This window comes from Pseudophryne corroboree, chromosome 1 (assembly GCF_028390025.1).
Source record: "Pseudophryne corroboree isolate aPseCor3 chromosome 1, aPseCor3.hap2, whole genome shotgun sequence".
NCBI classification, from domain to species: domain Eukaryota; kingdom Metazoa; phylum Chordata; class Amphibia; order Anura; family Myobatrachidae; genus Pseudophryne; species Pseudophryne corroboree.
In genome coordinates this window covers 1160267649-1160289696 of record NC_086444.1, presented here as the reverse complement: position 1 = coordinate 1160289696, position 22048 = coordinate 1160267649, and the positions used below count along the sequence as shown (strand labels likewise).

The following is a 22048-nucleotide window of genomic DNA, read 5'->3' as shown; positions in this document are numbered from 1 at the left end:
TTGAATATTATTTTTTCTTAATTTTTTTATTTTTACTTACTGCTGCCGCACCGGGTTCGGGGCTCAGGAGTGTACTTAATGGTAGGGAGGTGAAGCCACTTGTTCTAGAGAATCCAGAAGCGTGGCTGCATCTGCAGAAGCAGCGCCGACGGTGCGCAGCTGACAGATATGGCACTGTATAAGCACAGTGAGCGTCCACTACTGCAGGTTCAGCCACTGTTCCAGATTCTGTAGAACAAACTGCTCCGCCTCCCTCCTCCCTACCACTGCCAGGCCCCAAACCCAGCGTGGCAACAGTAATTTAAAAATTAAGACTTTTTTCTTTTTTTTCTTTTAAGAGGGTGCAGTGGGATTGCCTTTGGGGCCCTCCAAGTCACCGGTCCCCATATCAGCTGCATCCTTTGCACCCACTATAGTTACGCCACTGGCTGTGAGTACCAACATTTGTAATTCCCCTTCCTGGATGCTTTAAAAAAATGTATTTGGCCCTGAGAATCGCGTCACTAGGACCTGGGCGTGATGCACCAGGGTGCCCTGCTCTACTGGGTGTCCTTGGGTCTCCCCAAAACTTTGAGGATTTTGAAGAGCGTGCAGGTATGGTGTGAGCTACAGCTCCTTGCTTCTCAGTGGTCGCTCTGTTACCATATTTGTAAGCACTGTATTTATCATAGTAATGCATTCCCTCTTCCCAAGGAGAACTGCCCTGAATGTATATTTGTCCATGTGACAGCCGGGATGCCAAACGCATTACGTCCAGGCCATAGTTTTGAAATGATGTCACTGAGGCATGCGCTGACTGATATTTGTGGGGCTTGAAAAATACTTCTAAAAAAGAACAGAATTGCTGTACGGGCCCACTGCCTGGGATAAGAAGAGGGGGCACGGTTTTGCATCATTGCAGGGTAGCAGCAATTCAGATGTTAATCTGCAAACTTTGTCTCTGGTCGGATCACTTCCAGGGAATTTAGCCTGGTGCTTCTGGTGCTTTTTATCATGTAAAGTGTTGCCTTTAGCTGCTGGTCCAGTGATCTGCATGACGTTCCTAGGAGAAATGGAGAGAGGGGTAGTCAGATCACGCTCCCACAGAGACTGCATTTGTTACGTGGATTTGGATGGAGCAGTGAGTTTCTGTGCTGGGAAGTTTTAGCACTGTGTGACCTGAATTAACCATTGCAGATCAGGATGTTACTGTAGTCAGGGGCTTGCAGTCTCTCTGGAGTCTGTAACGGGACATAATTCAGACCTAAATACTTCCTGGGGTGTTGTACTACATTATTGGCTGCACAAAGCCTCCTGTAACCTAACTTAGGGGGTCATTCCGAGTTGATCGCTAGCTGCATTTGTTCGCTGTGCAGCGATGAGGCAAACAAAGGCACTTCTGCGCATGTGGCGCTATGCGCACGTGCGACGTACTATTACAACGAACGTTGTAGTTTCACACAGGGTCTAGTGATGCTTTTCAGTCGCACTGGCTGCCGCAGAGTGATTGACATGAAGTGGGCGTTTCTGGGTGTCAACTGACTGTTTTCAGGGAGTATTCGGAAAAACACAGGCGTGCCAGAAAAAACGCAGGCGTGGCTGGGCGAACGTATGGCGTGTTTGTGACGTCAAAACAGGAACTGAATGGTCTGAAGTCATCGCAGGCGCTGAGAAGGTTTTGAGCTACTCTGAAACTGCACAAAAATACTTTGTAGCCGCTCTGCGATCCTATCGTTCGCACTTCTGCTAAGCTAAAATACACTCCCAGTGGGCGGCGGCATAGCGTTTGCATGGCTGCTAAAAACTGCTAGCGAACAACTCGGAATGACCACCTTAACACTACATTATTATTATTTTACCTTCCCTTTGTGCTTTTTAGCTGTGTCTTCATATCGCCGTGTAGACGTGCTTCTTTTACATTGTTCCGGGAGAGTAAACCAAACTCCTCTACAAATGTATGCTGTTTACTTATTTTTTTATGATAATGTGATCAATAGGGGGCACTGTTCTGTGTATATTTCATTTTGCTTGCAGCCTCGATAAATGCATTTGACTGTCCTCTATGTGAAATATCCTGCCCACATGTACTGTGCACCATTTATATCAGCGGCAGGCAACATGTGGAACTACACATCCCAGCATACCCTGCCATGGGTTTAGCATGTCCACACAGCAAAACTGCAGCTGGAGTGCTACAGGCTGCATGTCCCTGATATATATAATTAAAAATGAAGTGAAAATGATTGTTCTATTAGTGAGGTGCATCTTCCAGTTCTTATATCAGGTCTCCTGAGAGATGCCAGCAACTAGTAAATGAATACTTGATACGGAACATGGGAGAGTAAAACCGGTCTAACCAGACCCTGATTACTCTCTGCCTGACTTCATTGTAACTGATGACACTTTAATTATCCTGCCAGCTTGCCTTGTTTGTGACTGGAACTGGGCATAGTGTTCCACAGCAAGCTTGGGCCAACTCGCGTCTATCCATGGGTGTGGAACAACAAGTACCAGCATGCCTAGGGAACTGCAGGCTATCCAAACTTGCTTTATATATATATATATATATATATATATATATACAGTACAAAGTCATTTTCATTGCAGGAGCAAAAACGTCATTTAAAAAGTAATAAATATCCATAAATACATAATATTTGCATTATAGTAATTGTGTAGCAAAGTCTGATTTATTTCTATTGGTGGTTACACACTAGGCAATGTGCTCTATGAGCGACGTCGCCTAGTGCCTTTCCCCTCCAGGGCCGGGGTGGTCGTCGGCAGTGTGTACGCACTGAGTGATATGCAAACGATATCGCTCAGCGACATCACGCCGCGGCCGGGCCGTGCATGCAGTTTTTGGACGACAGTCCAAATTGAGCTGCATGCACGGCCGACAGTGAGAGTCGTTAATGACCCATGGGGCCGAGCATCGATCTTCAGCATACACACTTAGCGTTAAAGTAAACAACGTCGCTCAGGAAGGGTCAAAACGAGCGACCTTGTTTAATTTATCGCTAATTGTGTACCCACCTTATGTGTACCTGACATTCAGCCATTCATAGTAAACAATGTACATCAGGGGTTCATACCGACATCCAGGTTTTAAGGATAACCATACTTGAGAACAGGTGACTTAATGAGAACCTCTGTGCTCAAGCATATCACTAAACCTGGACTGTTAGTGTGCCTTGAGGACCAAAGTTGGGAAACACTGATGTACATAATTGACTTGATCAGAAAATGGGGTCTTCAATTAGAAGCTATGATAAATACCTAGTCCGGACGCAGTGTACGGGAAATGCGCAGTGCGTTCAAATCCCGTGCAGAAGTTTGGCTGAATTTGGGAATTGTGATAAACACCCACATAGGGCCGCTGATTAAAGTGCACAATGTATGGGCGATTTATGGAAGGTGTCAGGATTCCTTTGCCCCGTTGCATTCCACAAATTGTGAGTTACTTTTAGAATGTAAGGAAGCAGAGAGAGCTTTTTCTGGTGGGAACGTTTGCTGCGGGTCCAGCAGATTGTATTGGGATAAACTCAGCACAGCTGTCCATGTGTCATACCGATCACATATCTGTGAGGTAGGAGAGCGATCTATTGACCAGGGAGGTAACCTACAGTATAGAGCTTATTGCTGCATTTTCTGGAGCGTGTTGTCACCATGTCCAAGTGAAGTGTAACACCAAATGCCGTTTTCTGTCTTTTTTTTTTTTTTTCTCAGGTACCTTACGAGACGCTGAACAAACGCTTCCGGGCGGCACAGAAGAACATCGATCGAGAGACGAGCCATGTCACTATGGTGGTGGCTGAGCTGGAGAAGACTCTGAGCAGCTGTAACGCTGTAGACTCTGTGGTCAGCCTTCTGGATGGGGTGGTGGAGAAACTAAGTGTTCTTAAGAGAAAGGTAATTGTTCCTTGCGAGCTACACATGTCCTGTTCCCCCTCCTACATAACATAGACCAGTGGTCTCCAACCTTAATTGGGGTGCGAGCTACTTTCGGAAAATAAAACCTCTGAAGGAGCTACCCCCTCCCCCCAATGCGCGTGCGTTCCTGTGAAAGTGGGTGTGGCCTCACAACTACAAATAATGCCCCCCCCCCCCTTCGCGTAGTGCCAGGTACATAAATAATGCCCCTCAGCAGTGCTACGTACACAAATAATGCCCCTCAGCAGTGCCAGATACACAAATAATGCCCCTCAGCAGCGCCAGATACATATACAATGCCCCCACCAGTGCCAGATACAATTCTCCCCCGCAGTGCCATTTAAAATGCCCCCTACCCCCCGCAGTGTCCGATACAGTGCCCCACACAGTGCTAACCCTTGCTGGCTTCTTCTACTGCCATCGGTGCTACTCCTTCTGTATGAGGGACGAAAGGGGAGGACAGTGCAGCGCGCGCCTCTCCTGTGAAGTCCGGAGAGCGGCCGCGGTGAGGGTGACAGAATCTCCGGCGGTGACGGGCATTTAAAATATGGTGCCGGTAAGTGAGCCAGTCAGGTGCGCCACTGCCGGTCCACGAGCTCTGATTGGCTGACGGCCGGCACCATATTAAAAATGAAGGGAGGAGGAGTGCCAGTGACTGCCCAAGCCCGTGCGCTCTGTGAGCTACCGAAAATACTACGGCGAACTACGGGTTGGAGATCACTGACATAGACTCACCACCGCACATTGATATGCTATTGCTTTACCTGTCATAGCCAATCTGTTTATTCATTGTTACATTTACCTAGCACGCTCTCAGATTGATTCATTTGTTTGTGGGAGTTTAGCCCGAGCTGTTCAGCTGTTTGGGGCGACTAGCCCCGAGGCTGCACTTATCGCGGATCTCTGCTCGCTCCCTCCTGAGGTACTAGGAGAAATCCGCGTAAAGTAGGGCTCGGGCTGATCTCACCTTAACTTCACCATGTCCGGCACTTAGCAAGGGAGAAGCCGCTTAACGCAGCTGATCCTGTTTGCGAATGTCACAACTGGCGCGGAGCTGGTCGGGCAAGCAGTTCAGCTCCCGTGCATCTTAGAAGGGAGCTATAAATAAATGAATCTTTACTGTTGTGTGAAAAGAAAAACCTAAAAATCCACCAGAACAGACCAAATAACACAGCCTTCCACTACTAAATAACATGCAGTTACATACACTTGCAAATGTATAATCTATCCGCCACCTCACAGTGCTTCTATTCATGAGTAGTCCTAACACGACGAGTACTTATATTGGGTCCAATGTTTCCCTTATATTGTGGCATGTTTTAAAACCTAGGTCTGTATTCAATTGATTTTCTCTATCGTCCTAGTGGATGCTGGGGTTCCTGAAAGGACCATGGGGAATAGCGGCTCCGCAGGAGACAGGGCACAAAAAGTAAAGCTTTTCCAGATCAGGTGGTGTGCACTGGCTCCTCCCCCTATGACCCTCCTCCAGACTCCAGTTAGATTTTTGTGCCCGGCCGAGAAGGGTGCAATCTAGGTGGCTCTCCTAAAGAGCTGCTTAGAAAAAGTTTAGCTTAGGTTTTTTATTTTACAGTGAGTCCTGCTGGCAACAGGATCACTGCAACGAGGGACTGAGGGGAGAAGAAGTGAACTCACCTGCGTGCAGGATGGATTGGCTTCTTGGCTACTGGACATCAGCTCCAGAGGGACGATCACAGGTACAGCCTGGATGGTCACCGGAGCCGCGCCGCCGGCCCCCTTGCAGATGCTGAAGTCAGAAGAGGTCCAGAATCGGCGGCTGAAGACTCCTGCAGTCTTCTAAAGGTAGCGCACAGCACTGCAGCTGTGCGCCATTTTCCTCTCAGCACACTTCACACGCAGTCACTGAGGGTGCAGGGCGCTGGGGGGGGGGCGCCCTGGGAGGCAAATGTAACCTATATAAAGGCTAAAAATACCTCACATATAGCCCCCAGAGGCTATATGGAGATATTTAACCCCTGCCTGGATTCACTAAATAGCGGGAGACGAGCCCGCCGGAAAAGGGGCGGGGCCTATCTCCTCAGCACACGGCGCCATTTCCTCTCACAGCTCCGCTGGTCAGGACGGCTCCCAGGTCTCTCCCCTGCACTGCACTACAGAAACAGGGTAAAACAGAGAGGGGGGGCAAATTTATGGCGATATTTTGATATATATAAAGCAGCTATAAGGGAGCACTTATTATAAGGCTATCCCTGTTATATATAGCGCTTTTGGTGTGTGCTGGCAAACTCTCCCTCTGTCTCCCCAAAGGGCTAGTGGGTCCTGTCTTCGTTAGGAGCATTCCCTGTGTGTCTGCTGTGTGTCGGTACGTGTGTGTCGACATGTATGAGGACGATATTGGTGTGGAGGCGGAGCAATTGCCAAATATGAGGATGTCACCCCCTAGGGAGTCGACACCAGAATGGATGCCTTTATTTATGGAACTACGGGATAGTGTCAACACGCTAAAGCAGTCGTTTGACGACATGAGACGGCCGGACAATCAATTAGTGCCTGTCCAGGCGACTCAAACACCGTCAGGGGCTGTGAAACGCCCTTTGCCTCAGTCGGTCGACACAGACCCAGACACAGGCACTGACTCCAGTGGTGACGGTGACGAATCAACCGTATTTTCCAGTAGGGCCACACGTTATATGATTTTGGCAATGAAGGAGGCGTTACATTTAGCTGATACTACAGGTACCACTAAACAGGGTATTATGTGGGGTGTGAAAAAACTACCTATAGTTTTTCCTGAATCAGAAGAATTAAATGACGTGTGTAATGAAGCGTGGGTTGCCCCTGATAAAAAGCTGATAATTTCAAAGAAATTATTGGCATTATACCCTTTCCCGCCAGAGGTTAGGGAGCGCTGGGAAACACCTCCTAGGGTGGACAAGGCGCTAACACACTTATCTAAACAAGTGGCGTTACCCTCTCCTGAGACGGCCGCACTTAAAGATCCATCAGATAGGAGGATGGAAAATATCCAAAAAAGTATATACACACATGCAGGTGTTATACTACGACCAGCTATAGCGACTGCCTGGATGTGCAGTGCTGGGGTAGTTTGGTCAGAGTCCCTGATTGAAAATATTGATACCCTGGACAGGGACAATATTTTACTGTCGTTAGAACAAATAAAGGATGCATTTCTTTATATGCGTGATGCACAGAGGGATATCTGCACACTGGCATCACGGGTAAGTGCTATGTCCATTTCGGCCAGAAGAGCTTTATGGACGCGACAGTGGACAGGCGATGCGGATTCAAAACGACATATGGAAGTTTTGCCGTATAAAGGGGAGGAGTTATTTGGAGTCGGTCTATCAGATTTGGTGGCCACGGCTACAGCCGGGAAATCCACCTTTCTACCTCAAGTCACTCCCCAACAGAAAAAGGCACCGACTTTTCAACCGCAGCCCTTTCGTTCCTTTAAAAATAAGAGAGCAAAGGGCTATTCATATCTGCCACGAGGCAGAGGTCGAGGGAAGAGACAGCAACAGGCAGCTCCTTCCCAGGAACAGAAGCCTTCCCCGGCTTCTACAAAAGCCTCAGCATGACGCTGGGGCTTCTCAAGCGGACTCGGGGACGGTGGGTGGTCGTCTCAAAAATTACAGCGCGCAGTGGGCTCACTCGCAGGTAGATCCCTGGATCCTGCAGATAATATCTCAGGGGTACAGGTTGGAATTAGAGACAGATCCACCTCGCCGTTTCCTGAAGTCTGCTTTACCAACGTCCCCCTCCGAAAGGGAGACGGTTTTGGAAGCCATTCACAAGCTGTACTCTCAGCAGGTGATAGTCAAGGTACCTCTTCTACAACAAGGGAAGGGGTATTATTCCACTCTTTTTGTGGTACCGAAGCCGGATGGCTCGGTAAGGCCTATTCTAAATCTGAAGTCCTTGAACCTGTACATAAAGAAGTTCAAGTTCAAGATGGAGTCACTCAGAGCAGTGATAGCGAACCTGGAAGAGGGGGACTTTATGGTATCCTTGGACATCAAGGATGCGTATCTCCACGTTCCAATTTACCCCTCACACCAGGGGTACCTCAGGTTCGTTGTACAAAACTGTCACTATCAGTTTCAGACGCTGCCGTTCGGATTGTCCACGGCACCTCGGGTCTTTACAAAGGTAATGGCCGAGATGATGATTCTTCTTCGAAGAAAAGGCATATTAATTATCCCATACTTGGACGATCTCCTAATAAGGGCAAGGTCCAGAGAACAGCTAGAGATGGGATTAGCACTGTCGCAAGAAGTGCTAAAACAGCACGGGTGGATTCTGAATATTCCAAGATCCCAGTTAATGCCGACAACTCGTCTGCTGTTCCTAGGGATGATTCTGGACACGGTTCAGAAAAAGGTTTTTCTCCCGGAGGAAAAAGCCAAGGAGTTATCCGAGCTTGTCAGGAACCTCCTAAAACCGGGAAAGGTGTCTGTACATCAATGCACAAGAGTCCTGGGAAAAATGGTGGCTTCTTACGAAGCAATTCCATTCGGCAGATTCCACGCAAGAATTTTCCAAAGGGATCTGTTGGACAAATGGTCAGGGTCGCATCTTCAGATGCACCTGCGGATAACCCTGTCTCCAAGGACAAGGGTGTCTCTTCTGTGGTGGTTGCAGAGTGCTCATCTATTGGAGGGCCGCAGATTCGGCATACAGGATTGGATCCTGGTGACCACGGACGCCAACCTGAGAGGCTGGGGAGCAGTCACACAAGGAAGAACGATCCTGGAAACGTCTCTTCACATAAACCTTCTGGAACTAAGAGCAATATACAATGCTCTAAGCCAGGCAGAACCTCTGCTTCAGGGAAAACCGGTGTTGATCCAGTCGGACAACATCACGGCAGTCGCCCATGTGAACAGACAGGGCGGCACAAGAAGCAGGAGTGCAATGGCAGAAGCTGCAAGGATTCTTCGCTGGGCAGAGAATCATGTGATAGCACTGTCAGCAGTGTTCATCCCGGGAGTGGACAACTGGGAAGCAGACTTCCTCAGCAGACACGATCTTCACCCGGGAGAGTGGGGACTTCATCCAGAAGTCTTCCACTTGCTGGTAACCCGTTGGGAAAGACCAATGGTGGACATGATGGCGTCTCGCCTCAACAAAAAACTGGACAGGTATTGCGCCAGGTCAAGAGATCCGCAGGCAATAGCTGTGGACGCGCTGGTAACGCCTTGGGTGTACCAGTCGGTGTATGTGTTTCCTCCTCTGCCTCTCATACCAAAAGTATTGAGAATTATACGGCAAAGAGGCGTAAGGACGATACTAGTGGTTCCGGATTGGCCAAGAAGGACTTGGTACCCGGAACTTCAAGAGATGATCACGGAAGATCCGTGGCCTCTACCTCTAAGGAGGGACTTGCTTCAGCAGGGTCCCTGTCTGTTTCAAGACTTACCGCGGCTGCGTTTGACGGCATGGCGGTTGAACGCCGGATCCTAAAGGAAAAAGGCATGCCGGAAGAAGTCATTCCTAATTTGATTAAAGCAAGAAAGGAAGTAACCGGGCAACATTATCACCGAATTTGGCGAAAATATGTTGCGTGGTGCGAAGATCGGAGTGCTCCGACGGAGGAATTTCCACTGGGTCGATTCCTACATTTCCTGCAATCAGGATTGTCTATGGGTCTCAAATTGGGATCTATTAAGGTTCAAATTTCGGCCCTGTCGATTTTCTTTCAAAAAGAATTGGCTTCAGTCCCTGAAGTCCAGACCTTTGTTAAGGGAGTGCTTCATATACAGCCTCCTGTGGTGCCTCCAGTGGCACCGTGGGATCTCAATGTGGTTTTGGACTTTCTAAAATCTCATTGGTTTGAACCACTAAAGAAGGTGGATTTGAAATATCTCACATGGAAAGTGACCATGCTTCTAGCCCTGGCTTCGGCCAGGAGAGTGTCAGAACTGGCAGCTTTATCTTACAAAAGCCCATATCTGATTTTCCATTCGGACAGGGCAGAACTGCGGACTCGTCCGCATTTTCTCCCTAAGGTGGTGTCAGCATTTCATCTGAACCAGCCTATTGTAGTGCCTGCGGCTACAAGTGACTTGGAGGACTCCAAGTTACTGGACGTTGTCAGAGCATTAAAAATATGTATTGCAAGGACAGCTGGAGTCAGAAAATCTGACTCGTTGTTTATATTGTATGCACCCAACAAGATGGGTGCTCCTGCGTCTAAGCAGACGATTGCTCGTTGGATCTGTAGCACAATCCAACTTGCACATTCTGTGGCAGGCCTGCCACAGCCTAAATCTGTAAAGGCCCACTCCACAAGGAAGGTGGGCTCATCTTGGGCGGCTGCCCGAGGGGTCTCGGCATTACAACTTTGCCGAGCAGCTACGTGGTCAGGGGAGAACACGTTTGTAAAATTTTACAAATTTGATACTCTGGCTAAGGAGGACCTGGAGTTCTCTCATTCGGTGCTGCAGAGTCATCCGCACTCTCCCGCCCGTTTGGGAGCTTTGGTATAATCCCCATGGTCCTTTCAGGAACCCCAGCATCCACTAGGACGATAGAGAAAATAAGATTTTACTTACCGATAAATCTATTTCTCGGAGTCCGTAGTGGATGCTGGGCGCCCATCCCAAGTGCGGATTATCTGCAATAATTGTACATAGTTATTGTTAACTAATTCGGGTTATTGTTGAAGGAAGCCATCTTTCAGAGGCTCCGCTGTTATCATACTGTTAACTGGGTTTAGATCACAAGTTGTACGGTGTGATTGGTGTGGCTGGTATGAGTCTTACCCGGGATTCAAAATCCTCCCTTATTGTGTACGCTCGTCCGGGCACAGTACCTAACTGGAGTCTGGAGGAGGGTCATAGGGGGAGGAGCCAGTGCACACCACCTGATCTGGAAAAGCTTTACTTTTTGTGCCCTGTCTCCTGCGGAGCCGCTATTCCCCATGGTCCTTTCAGGAACCCCAGCATCCACTACGGACTCCGAGAAATAGATTTATCGGTAAGTAAAATCTTATTATCGTGCCCAATCTCCTGTCCAGAGTGACTGGGAGATTGCGGGGCCGATATTTAGTAGTATATAGTTTTCATGCTGATCACGTTCATAGAGGTCGGATTTAGCCACGTAAAGCAGCTAAACCCGACCGGAGTGCTGGGTGCGATTGCGAAAACTGCAGTTTGGGCGCCTTAAGACGGTCACTTTTCACGCATTTCTGCTCGCCACGCCAGCAGCTATCGCGCCTGAACGGAGCAACAATTGAATAGCTCCAGCGGAATATCTATTGAATTCCACTCTAAGGGCCTTATTAAAATAGGAAAACTGTTACTGCTTACAATCGCATGCTGGGGGCCGCCCAGCACAGGGCGAGGCCGCCCAGCATGTTAAGTGCTGCCCAGCACAGGGCGAGGCCGCCCAGCATGTTAAGTGCTGCCCAGCAATGTAATCGCAGTCCAGTTGTCATCACATCGCAGAAAGCGGCTGTTGGTGGAAACCCCCTGCATTGCAGCCAGGCTGCGTTTGCTGGCACACCACTTCCATGTTTACAATCCCAGGAAACACAGGCAACGTCATCGGGCCGCCCCTGAAAACAGCCATGACACGCCTGCGTTTCCTGCTGCCCTCCCTCCCAGTGCCACATCGCCACCCCCCAATGCCTGCCACCTGTCACTCACAGTGCAATCACATTCTTCCGGGATGTGATCGCAAAGTGAAAGTGCGCGCACGCACGGTGCGGACTTTGTGCTTGCGCACATGGGCGAAGCTCAAAAACCTACAAAACGGCACTACAAGGTCCATCATTCCCTGTTAGGGACGCCCCTGAGCAGTTTGGCGCCCTAGTCAAGATTCTTGCTGCGGCCACCTCCAGAGCAGCATCACACTAACGGATGTTTAGCTGGTACCCCTTAAATCGCAGCCAATCCCATGTATTAATATAACATTTTCATCATCTCTACAAATAATGGACACTAGTAGAGTTACAAAGTGTCTAATGCACATTCATCATTTTCCCTAACTTGAGGTTATTATGAAAGCAACCTTAAGAGAACCTATATGACGCAGATGTGCTCAGCCCACAGCCCATGGGCTGCAGGAGGTCTACCATGCCATGTATTGTGGCCAGAGGTAGCAGAACAGATATAGGGGGAGCCTGAAAACAAACACTACATGAGCCTTTGAAAGTTCATTATGACATCACCCCACTTCTTAGAACATAGCACAGCTCCAATCATCCTGTAATGATAAGGCTCCTTATTACAGCCACCCTGTCAGAGCATCAGTCTGTAACCAGCAAATCCCCCAGAGCCAGCCGCTTGCAGTAGGCGCTTCCTGGAGAGCGTTGAGGCAGTTCTTCTCATCCACTATTGCCGGTACACTCTGCTGGAGCGGCTGCTCTGGTCACTTGTTCTCCCAGCTGTGGACATCCCTCCAAGGTTGCTCTTGGTGCACTGGCTACCTCCCTGGAGAGCTGCGGTTTGGTAGATCAGCATGGAACTATTTCTGGCAAGCTGCCGGTTTGCCAATCAGGAGCTTGACTGAGCGCAGCACTAGGCTGCAGCGAGTCAGTCAGTGCTCTGAGCAATGTTTTAGGACGTTGATATGCGGACAAGCAACCAACAAGACACTGTGGTTTAAACAGCTAATGAAGGCTGAGGAATAGTGAGATTTAGTACACTCCCCATCGTACGTAGGATCTCGCAAGCACAACCCCCAGAATCGGACGATTGGCTAATCAGGTAGTGCCTGGACGCCCCTCTGGAGCTAAGATGCCTTAGGCAAGTGCACACAAAAGTCATACACAAACAGAACGTTGCCCAGTCAATTCATAAGTGAAGCAGGTGGTAGAAAGTAACCACCAGACCAGGGAAACTAGACCCCCCCCCCCCCCACACACACACACACGCACACACACACACACACACACACACACACACACACACACACACACACACACACACACAAAGTAACGTTCTCTTAAATGCACCTGCTGTTGCTTATAAATAGCAGCCTCATCTTTCTGTAACGTGTCTTATACATTACAGACGTCTATTAAAATCTGCTCTTCTGGGTAACCCATCTCTGTCTTGCATCACTACCAGCAGTGTAACGGCATCATGCTCAGTGACAGCTAGACATTGCATATTCTGTCTGTTGGAAACACACACTGGGGGAGTTACCATGCTTAATCAGTATGGTTTACACCGTGATAACCGACATGCTTTGCTTTGCCATTTTAGCTTTATGTTTGAGATCTAGCATTATTAACCACTGTCTGATACTAGTAGTACATGCCTCTTGCACTTTTTTAATGCTGAGACACTGGCCCTCATCCCGAGATCCACTGCTGATCGGGGAGTGATTGACAGGGAAGAGGCGTTTCTGGGAGGCAACTAGCCGTTTTCCGGGAGTGTGCTAAAAAACGCAGGCGTGTCAGGTAAAAACGCAGGCGTGCCTGGGGAAACGGGGGAGTGGCTGGCCGAACGCAGGGCGTGTTTGTGACGTCAAAGCAGGAACCAAACTGTCTGCAGTGATCGCAAGGTAGGAGTAGGTCTGGAGCTACTCAAACTGCATGAAAAGATTTACGAGCAGTTCTGCTAACCTTTCGTTCACACTTCTGCTAAGCTAAGATACACTCCCAGAGGGCGGCGGCTTAGTGTTTGCACTGCTGCTAAAAGCAGCTAGCAAGCGATCAACTCGGAATGAGGGCCATTGCCTTTTTAACAAAGCAAAGGTTGAAAGTATGGGTCAGGGAGAACAGTGTATATGTAGTAGTGATTAATGTGGTTTGGACACCGGAATCTGAGCTCACATAAGCCAAAATCCAGTATTCCTCTCATCAGTAACGGGTGTGGTTTATTTATTTCCTTAAAGCCTTGCAGCCTTCCTGTGATTCCCAAATAACAGACATTAATGATTGTATCTGGGCATAGCAATATATATACAATGCCATCCGGAAAGTATTCACAGCGCTTAACTTTTTCCTCATTTTGTTATGTTACAGCCTTATTCCATAATGGAATAAATTAATTTTTGTCCTCAAAATTGTGCACACCATACCCCATAATGTGGAAAAAGTTTTTTTTAAATGTTTTAAAATTTATTAAAAATAAAAAACTAAAAAATCACATGTACAATAAGTATTCACAGCCTTTGCCATGAAGCTTAAAATTGAGCTCAAGTGCATCCTGTTTTCACTGATCATCCTTGAGATGTTCCTACGGCTTAATTGGAGTCCACCTGTGGTAAATTCAGTTGATTGGACATGGTTTGGAAAGGCACACACCTGTCTATATAAGGTCCCACACTTGACAGTGCATGTCTGAGCACAAACCAAGCATGAAGTCAAAGGAATTGTCTGTAGACCTCTGAGACAGGATTGTCTCGAGGCACAAATCTGGGGAAGGGTACAGAAAAATATCTGCTGCTTTGAAGGTCTCAATGAGCACAGTGGCCTCCGTCATCCGTAAATGGAAGAAGTTCGGAACCACCAGGACTCTTCCTGAAACTGTCCGGCTGTCTAAACTGAGCGATCAGGGGAGAAGGACCCTAGTCAGGAAGGTGACCAAGAAACCGATGGTCACTCTGTCAGAGCTACTACATTCCTCTGTGGAGAGAGGAGAACCTTCCAGAAGGACAACCATCTTTGTAGCAATCCACCAATCAGGCCTGTATTGTAGAGTGGCCAGACGGAAGCGACTCCTTACTAAAAAGCACATGGCAGCCCTCCTGGAGTTTGCCAAAATGCACCTGAAGGACTCTCGGACCATGAGAAACAAAATTCTCTGGTCTGATGAGACAAATATTGAAGTCTTTGGTGTGAATGCCAGGTGTCATGTTTGGAGGAAACCAGGCACCGCTCATCACCAGGCCAATACCATCCCTACAGTGAAGCATGGTGGTGGCAGCATCATGCTATGGGGATGTTTTTCAGCGGCAGGAACTGGGAGACTAGTTAGGATAGAGGGAAAGATGAATGCAGCAATGTACAGAAACATCCTGGATGAAAGCCTGCTCCAGAGCGCTCTTGACCTCAGACTGGGGCGACGGTTCATCTTTCAGCAGGACAAAGGGTTTAAGCACACAGCCAAGATATCAAAGGAGTGGCTTCAGGACAACTCTGTGAATGTTCTTGAGTGGCCCAGACTTGAATCCGATTGAACATCTCTGGAGAGATCTGAAAATGGCTGTGCACCGACGCTTCCCATCCAACCTGATGGAGCTTGAGAGGTGCCTCAAAGAGGAATGGGCAAAACTGCCCAAAGATAGGTGTGCCAAGCTTGTGGCATCATATTCAAAAAGACTTGAGGCTGTAATTGCTGCCAAAGGTGCATCAACAAAGAATTGAGCAAAGGCTGTGAATACTTATGTACATGTGATTTCTTAGTTTTTTATTTTTAATAAATTTTCAGGAATCTAAAAAAAAACTTTTCACGTTGTCGTTATGGGGTATTGTGTGTAGAATTTTGAGGGGATAAATGAATTTATTCCATTTTGGAATAAGGCTGTAACATAACAAAATGTGGAAAAAGTGAAGCGCTGTGAATACTTTCCTGATGCACTGTATATACATTCCTTTTATGATCATATAATAATGGATCATGTGCCACTACTGTCATCAAACAAAATTTAACAAAATAGGGAGCATGTGTGGTTATTTAATTTTTAATTTACAGGCTTCATTTTTCTCTGAGATCATGGGCTGGTTTTAATAAGAAGCAGCCTTTTTTGCCAAAATGTAAAGCAATAATGCTAAATGCAGAACACAAGCCTGGCATCTTAAATTTCGGATTAAAACCGGCTCTTCTTAAATTGGCATTATGACTTTATTCTATAAGTCTTCCAGTCTGTATACAGCATATCTGTACATTAGGAAATGGTGAACCGTCCATTCATAGCTAGGAAGGGTTCTGGATGGGACATAGCTTATCTCTAGTCATACCTCCTGTCCCTAAGTGTAATGGTTTTCCCTTCTTCTCCAGTCCTCCAACATCTTCTGTGATGAATGCTGGTCTTTGGCCTCGGCTAATACACTATGTAGACAAAAGTGATTGGACACTCAAACAATTCGATCAGCAAGATTTTATTGACATCTATACTTTGTAGGTCCACCACGTGCAGTGATTACTGCAAAGACCCTTCTTGGCAAACTGTCCACAAGTTCCTGAATAGCAGCAGGTGTTGCCATTCCGCCTTAAGTATAGTGACCAACTGCGACACTGAAGAAGGTTGAGTCGGTGTAGAACGCACATGTTGCTCCAGTTCGTCCCAGAGGTTCTCAGTGAGGTTAAGATCTGGACTCTGAGCTGGCCAGTCCACGCGGGATACCCAGTTTTCTCTGACGTCCTAGTGGATGCTGGGAACTCCGTAAGGACCGTGGGGAATAGCGGCTCCGCAGGAGACTGGGCACAAAAGTAAAAGCTTTAGGAATACCTGGTGTGCACTGGCTCCTCCCCCTATGACCCTCCTCCAAGCCCCAGTTAGATTTTTGTGCCCGAACGAGAAGGGTGCACACTAGGTGGCTCTCCTGAGCTGCTAAGTGAAAAAGTTTAAGTATAGGTTTTTTATTTTCAGTGAGTCCTGCTGGCAACAGGCTCACTGCACCGAGGGACTAAGGGGAGAAGAAGCGAACTCACCTGCGTGCATAGTGGATTGGGCTTCTTAGGCTACTGGACATTAGCTCCAGAGGGACGATCACAGGCCCAGCCATGGATGGGTCCCAGAGCCGCGCCGCCGGCCCCCTTACAGAGCCAGAAGACAGAAGAGGTCCGGGAAATCGGCGGCAGAAGACGTCCTGTCTTCAATAAGGTAGCGCACAGCACCGCAGCTGTGCGCCATTGCTCTCAGCACACTTCACACTCCGGTCACTGAGGGTGCAGGGCGCTGGGGGGGGGGCGCCCTGAGACGCAATAAAAACACCTTAGATGGCGAAAAATACATCACATATAGCTCCTGGGCTATATGGATGCATTTAACCCCTGCCAGTTTTTCCTTAAAAAAGCGGGAGAAAGGCTGCCGAGAAGGGGGCGGAGCCTATCTCCTCAGCACACAAGCGCCATTTTCCCTCACAGCTCCGCTGGAAGGACGTCTCCCTGACTCTCCCCTGCAGTCCTGCACTACAGAAACAGGGTAAAACAAGAGAGGGGGGGCACTAATTTGGCAGATTAATCAATACAGCAGCTATATAAGGGAAAAACACTTATATAAGGTTATCCCTGTATATATATATAGCGCTCTGGTGTGTGCTGTCCCTCTGTCTCCCCAAAGGGCTAGTGGGGTCCTGTCCTCTATCAGAGCATTCCCTGTGTGTGTGCTGTGTGTCGGTACGTTGTGTCGACATGTATGAGGAGGAAAATGGTATGGAGGCGGAGAAATTGCCTGTAATAGTGATGTCACCCCCTAGGGAGTCGACACCTGACTGGATGGTCTTATGGAAGGAAGTACGTGATAGCGTCAGCACTTTACAAAAGACTGACGACATGAGACAGCCGGCAAATCAGTTAGTACCTGTCCAGGCGTCTCAGACACCGTCAGGGGCTCTAAAGCGCCCGTTACCTCAGATGGTCGACACAGACCCAGACACTGACTCCAGTGTCGACGGTGAGGAAACAAACGTGTTTTCCAGTAGGGCCACACGTTACATGATCACGGCAATGAAGGAGGTTTTGAACATTTCTGATACTACAAGTACCACAAAAAAGGGTATTATGTGGGGTGTGAAAAAACTACCCGTAGTTTTTCCTGAATCAGATGAATTAAATGAGGTGTGTGATGAAGCGTGGGTTTCCCCCGATAAAAAACTGCTAATTTCTAAAAAATTATTGGCATTATACCCTTTCCCGCCAGAGGTTAGGGCGCGTTGGGAAACACCCCCTAGGGTAGATAAGGCGCTCACACGCTTATCAAAACAAGTGGCGTTACCGTCTCCTGATACGGCCGCCCTCAAGGAGCCAGCTGATAGGAAGCTAGAAAATATCCTAAAAAGTATATACACACATACTGGTGTTATACTGCGACCAGCAATCACCTCAGCCTGGATGTGCAGTGCTGGGGTAGCTTGGTCGGATTCCCTGACTGAAAATATTGATACCCTGGACAGGGACAGTATATTATTGACTATAGAGCATTTAAAGGATGCATTTCTATATATGCGAGATGCACAGAGGGATATTTGCACTCTGGCATCAAGAGTAAGTGCGCTGTCCATTTCTGCCAGAAGAGGATTATGGACGCGACAGTGGTCAGGTGATGCGGATTCCAAACGGCATATGGAAGTATTGCCGTATAAAGGGGAGGAGTTATTTGGGGTCGGTCTATCGGACCTGGTGGCCACGGCAACGGCTGGGAAATCCACCTTTTTACCCCAGGTCACCTTTCAGCAGAAAAAGACACCGTCTTTTCAGGCTCAGTCCTTTCGTCCCCATAAGGGCAAGCGGGCAAAAGGCCACTCATATCTGCCCCGGGGCAGAGGAAGGGGAAAAAGACTGCAGCAGGCAGCCTCTTCCCAGGAACAGAAGCCCTCCCCCGCTTCTGCCAAGTCCTCAGCATGACGCTGGGGCCTTACAAGCGGACTCAGGTACGGTGGGGGGTCGTCTCAAGAATTTCAGCGCGCAGTGGGCTCACTCGCAAGTGGACCCCTGGATCCTGCAGGTAGTATCTCAGGGGTACAAATTGGAATTCGAGACGTCTCCCCCCTCGCCGGTTCCTGAAGTCTGCTTTACCAACGTCTCCCTCCGACAGGGAGACGGTATTGGAAGCCATTCACAAGCTGTATTCCCAGCAGGTGATAATCAAGGTACCCCTCCTACAACAGGGAAAGGGGTATTATTCCACGCTGTTTGTGGTACCGAAGCCGGACGGCTCGGTGAGACCTATTTTAAATCTGAAATCCTTGAACACTTACATACAAAGGTTCAAATTCAAGATGGAGTCACTCAGAGCAGTGATAGCGAACCTGGAAGAAAGGGACTATATGGTGTCTCTGGACATCAAGGATGCTTACCTCCATGTCCCAATTTGCCCTTCTCACCAAGGGTACCTCAGGTTTGTGGTACAGAACTGTCACTATCAGTTTCAGACGCTGCCGTTTGGATTGTCCACGGCACCCCGGGTCTTTACCAAGGTAATGGCCGAAATGATGATTCTTCTTCGAAGAAAAGGCGTCTTAATTATCCCTTACTTGGACGATCTCCTGATAAGGGCAAGGTCCAGGGAACAGTTAGAGGTCGGAGTAGCACTATCTCAAGTAGTACTACGACAGCACGGGTGGATTCTAAATATTCCAAAATCGCAGCTGATTCCGACGACACGTCTGCTGTTCCTAGGGATGATTCTGGACACAGTCCAGAAAAAGGTGTTTCTCCCGGAGGAGAAAGCCAGGGAGTTATCCGAGCTAGTCAGGAACCTCCTAAAACCAGGCCAAGTGTCAGTGCATCAATGCACAAGGGTCCTGGGAAAAATGGTGGCTTCTTACGAAGCGATTCCATTCGGCAGATTCCACGCAAGAACTTTTCAGTGGGATCTGCTGGACAAATGGTCCGGATCGCATCTTCAGATGCATCAGCGGATAACCCTGTCTCCAAGGACAAGGGTGTCTCTCCTGTGGTGGTTGCAGAGTGCTCATCTTCTAGAGGGCCGCAGATTCGGCATTCAGGACTGGGTCCTGGTGACCACGGATGCCAGCCTGAGAGGCTGGGGAGCAGTCACACAGGGAAAAAATTTCCAGGGCTTGTGGTCAAGCATGGAAACGTCATTTCACATAAATATCCTGGAACTAAGGGCCATTTACAATGCCCTAAGTCAAGCAAGGCCTCTGCTTCAGGGTCAGCCGGTGTTGATCCAGTCGGACAACATCACGGCAGTCGCCCACGTAAACAGACAGGGCGGCACAAGAAGCAGGAGGGCAATGGCAGAAGTTGCAAGGATTCTTCGCTGGGCGGAAAATCATGTGATAGCACTGTCAGCAGTGTTCATTCCGGGAGTGGACAACTGGGAAGCAGACTTCCTCAGCAGACACGACCTCCACCCGGGGGAGTGGGGACTTCACCCAGAAGTCTTCCACATGATTGTGAACCGTTGGGAAAAACCAAAGGTGGACATGATGGCGTCCCGCCTCAACAAAAAACTAGACAGATATTGCGCCAGGTCAAGGGACCCTCAGGCAATAGCTGTGGACGCTCTGGTAACACCGTGGGTGTACCAGTCGGTGTATGTGTTCCCTCCTCTGCCTCTCATACCCAAGGTACTGAGAATCATAAGAAGGAGAGGAGTAAGGACTATACTCGTGGCTCCGGATTGGCCAAGAAGGACTTGGTACCCGGAACTTCAAGAGATGCTCACGGAGGACCCGTGGCCTCTACCTCTAAGAAAGGACCTGCTCCAGCAGGGACCCTGTCTGTTCCAAGACTTACCGCGGCTGCATTTGACGGCATGGCGGTTGAACGCCGGATCCTGAAGGAAAAAGGCATTCCGGATGAAGTCATCCCTACCCTGATCAAAGCCAGGAAGGATGTAACCGTGCAACATTATCACCGTATTTGGCGTAAATATGTTGCGTGGTGTGAGGCCAGGAAGGCCCCTACAGAGGAATTTCAACTGGGTCGTTTCCTGCATTTCCTGCAAACAGGACTGTCTATGGGCCTAAAATTAGGGTCCATTAAGGTTCAAATTTCGGCCCTGTCGATTTTCTTCCAGAAAGAACTGGCTTCAGTTCCTGAAGTTCAGACGTTTGTCAAGGGGGTACTGCATATACAGCCTCCTTTTGTGCCTCCAGTGGCACCTTGGGATCTCAATGTAGTTTTGGGGTTCCTAAAATCACATTGGTTTGAACCACTCACCACTGTGGACTTAAAATATCTCACATGGAAAGTGGTAATGCTGTTAGCCCTGGCTTCAGCCAGGCGTGTCTCAGAATTGGCGGCTTTATCCTATAAAAGCCCTTACCTAATTTTTCATACGGACAGGGCAGAATTGAGGACTCGTCCTCAATTTCTCCCTAAGGTGGTTTCAGCGTTTCACTTGAACCAGCCTATTGTGGTACCTGCGGCTACTAGGGACTTGGAGGACTCCAAGTTGCTGGACGTAGTCAGGGCCCTGAAAATATATGTTTCCAGGATGGCTGGAGTCAGAAAATCTGACTCGCTGTTTATCCTGTATGCACCCAACAAGCTGGGTGCTCCTGCTTCTAAGCAGACTATTGCTCGTTGGATTTGTAGTACAATTCAGCTTGCACATTCTGTGGCAGGCCTGCCACAGCCAAAATCTGTAAAAGCCCATTCCACAAGGAAAGTGGGCTCATCTTGGGCGGCTGCCCGAGGGGTCTCGGCTTTACAACTTTGCCGAGCAGCTACTTGGTCAGGGGCAAACACGTTTGCTAAATTCTACAAATTTGATACCCTGGCTGAGGAGGACCTGGAGTTCTCTCATTCGGTGCTGCAGAGTCATCCGCACTCTCCCGCCCGTTTGGGAGCTTTGGTATAATCCCCATGGTCCTTACGGAGTTCCCAGCATCCACTAGGACGTCAGAGAAAATAAGAATTTACTTACCGATAATTCTATTTCTCGTAGTCCGTAGTGGATGCTGGGCGCCCATCCCAAGTGCGGATTGTCTGCAATACTTGTATATAGTTATTGTTACAAAAATCGGGTTATTATTGTTGTGAGCCATCTTTTCAGAGACTCCTCTGTTATCATGCTGTTAACTGGGTTCAGATCACAGGTTATACGGTGTGATTGGTGTGGCTGGTATGAGTCTTACCCGGGATTCAAAATCCTTCCTTATTGTGTACGCTCGTCCGGGCACAGTATCCTAACTGAGGCTTGGAGGAGGGTCATAGGGGGAGGAGCCAGTGCACACCAGGTAGTCCTAAAGCTTTTACTTTTGTGCCCAGTCTCCTGCGGAGCCGCTATTCCCCATGGTCCTTACGGAGTTCCCAGCATCCACTACGGACTACGAGAAATAGAATTATCGGTAAGTAAATTCTTATTTTCTGTATACTAGTCCAGCGGCGCTCTGTAAACATGACCTCGCAGCCAATGATTCCCTTTTCAAACTCGGTTGTCTCGTTTCGGCAAGCTATTTCATTAGCAAATGATCTAATTAGTGCCCCCCTACCCGTTGTATATCTTCACGAACATGTGTCTACTGCAGGAGCACACCAATTTGCTT

At 48.5% G+C, this 22048-nt stretch overlaps 1 protein-coding gene across 2 annotated transcripts in view; it reads left to right on the top strand.

The window, feature by feature from the left end:
* Nucleotides 1-22048, top strand: part of MAEA (macrophage erythroblast attacher, E3 ubiquitin ligase) — a 323598-nt gene that overhangs the window by 153025 nt on the left and 148525 nt on the right. For both annotated transcript variants that reach the window (XM_063924905.1, XM_063924901.1), the window contains exon 2: nt 3706-3888. In XM_063924905.1, coding sequence (XP_063780975.1) covers nt 3781-3888 — 108 coding nt within the window. In that variant the 5' untranslated portion in view covers nt 3706-3780. The remainder of the gene's footprint in view (nt 1-3705; nt 3889-22048) is intronic.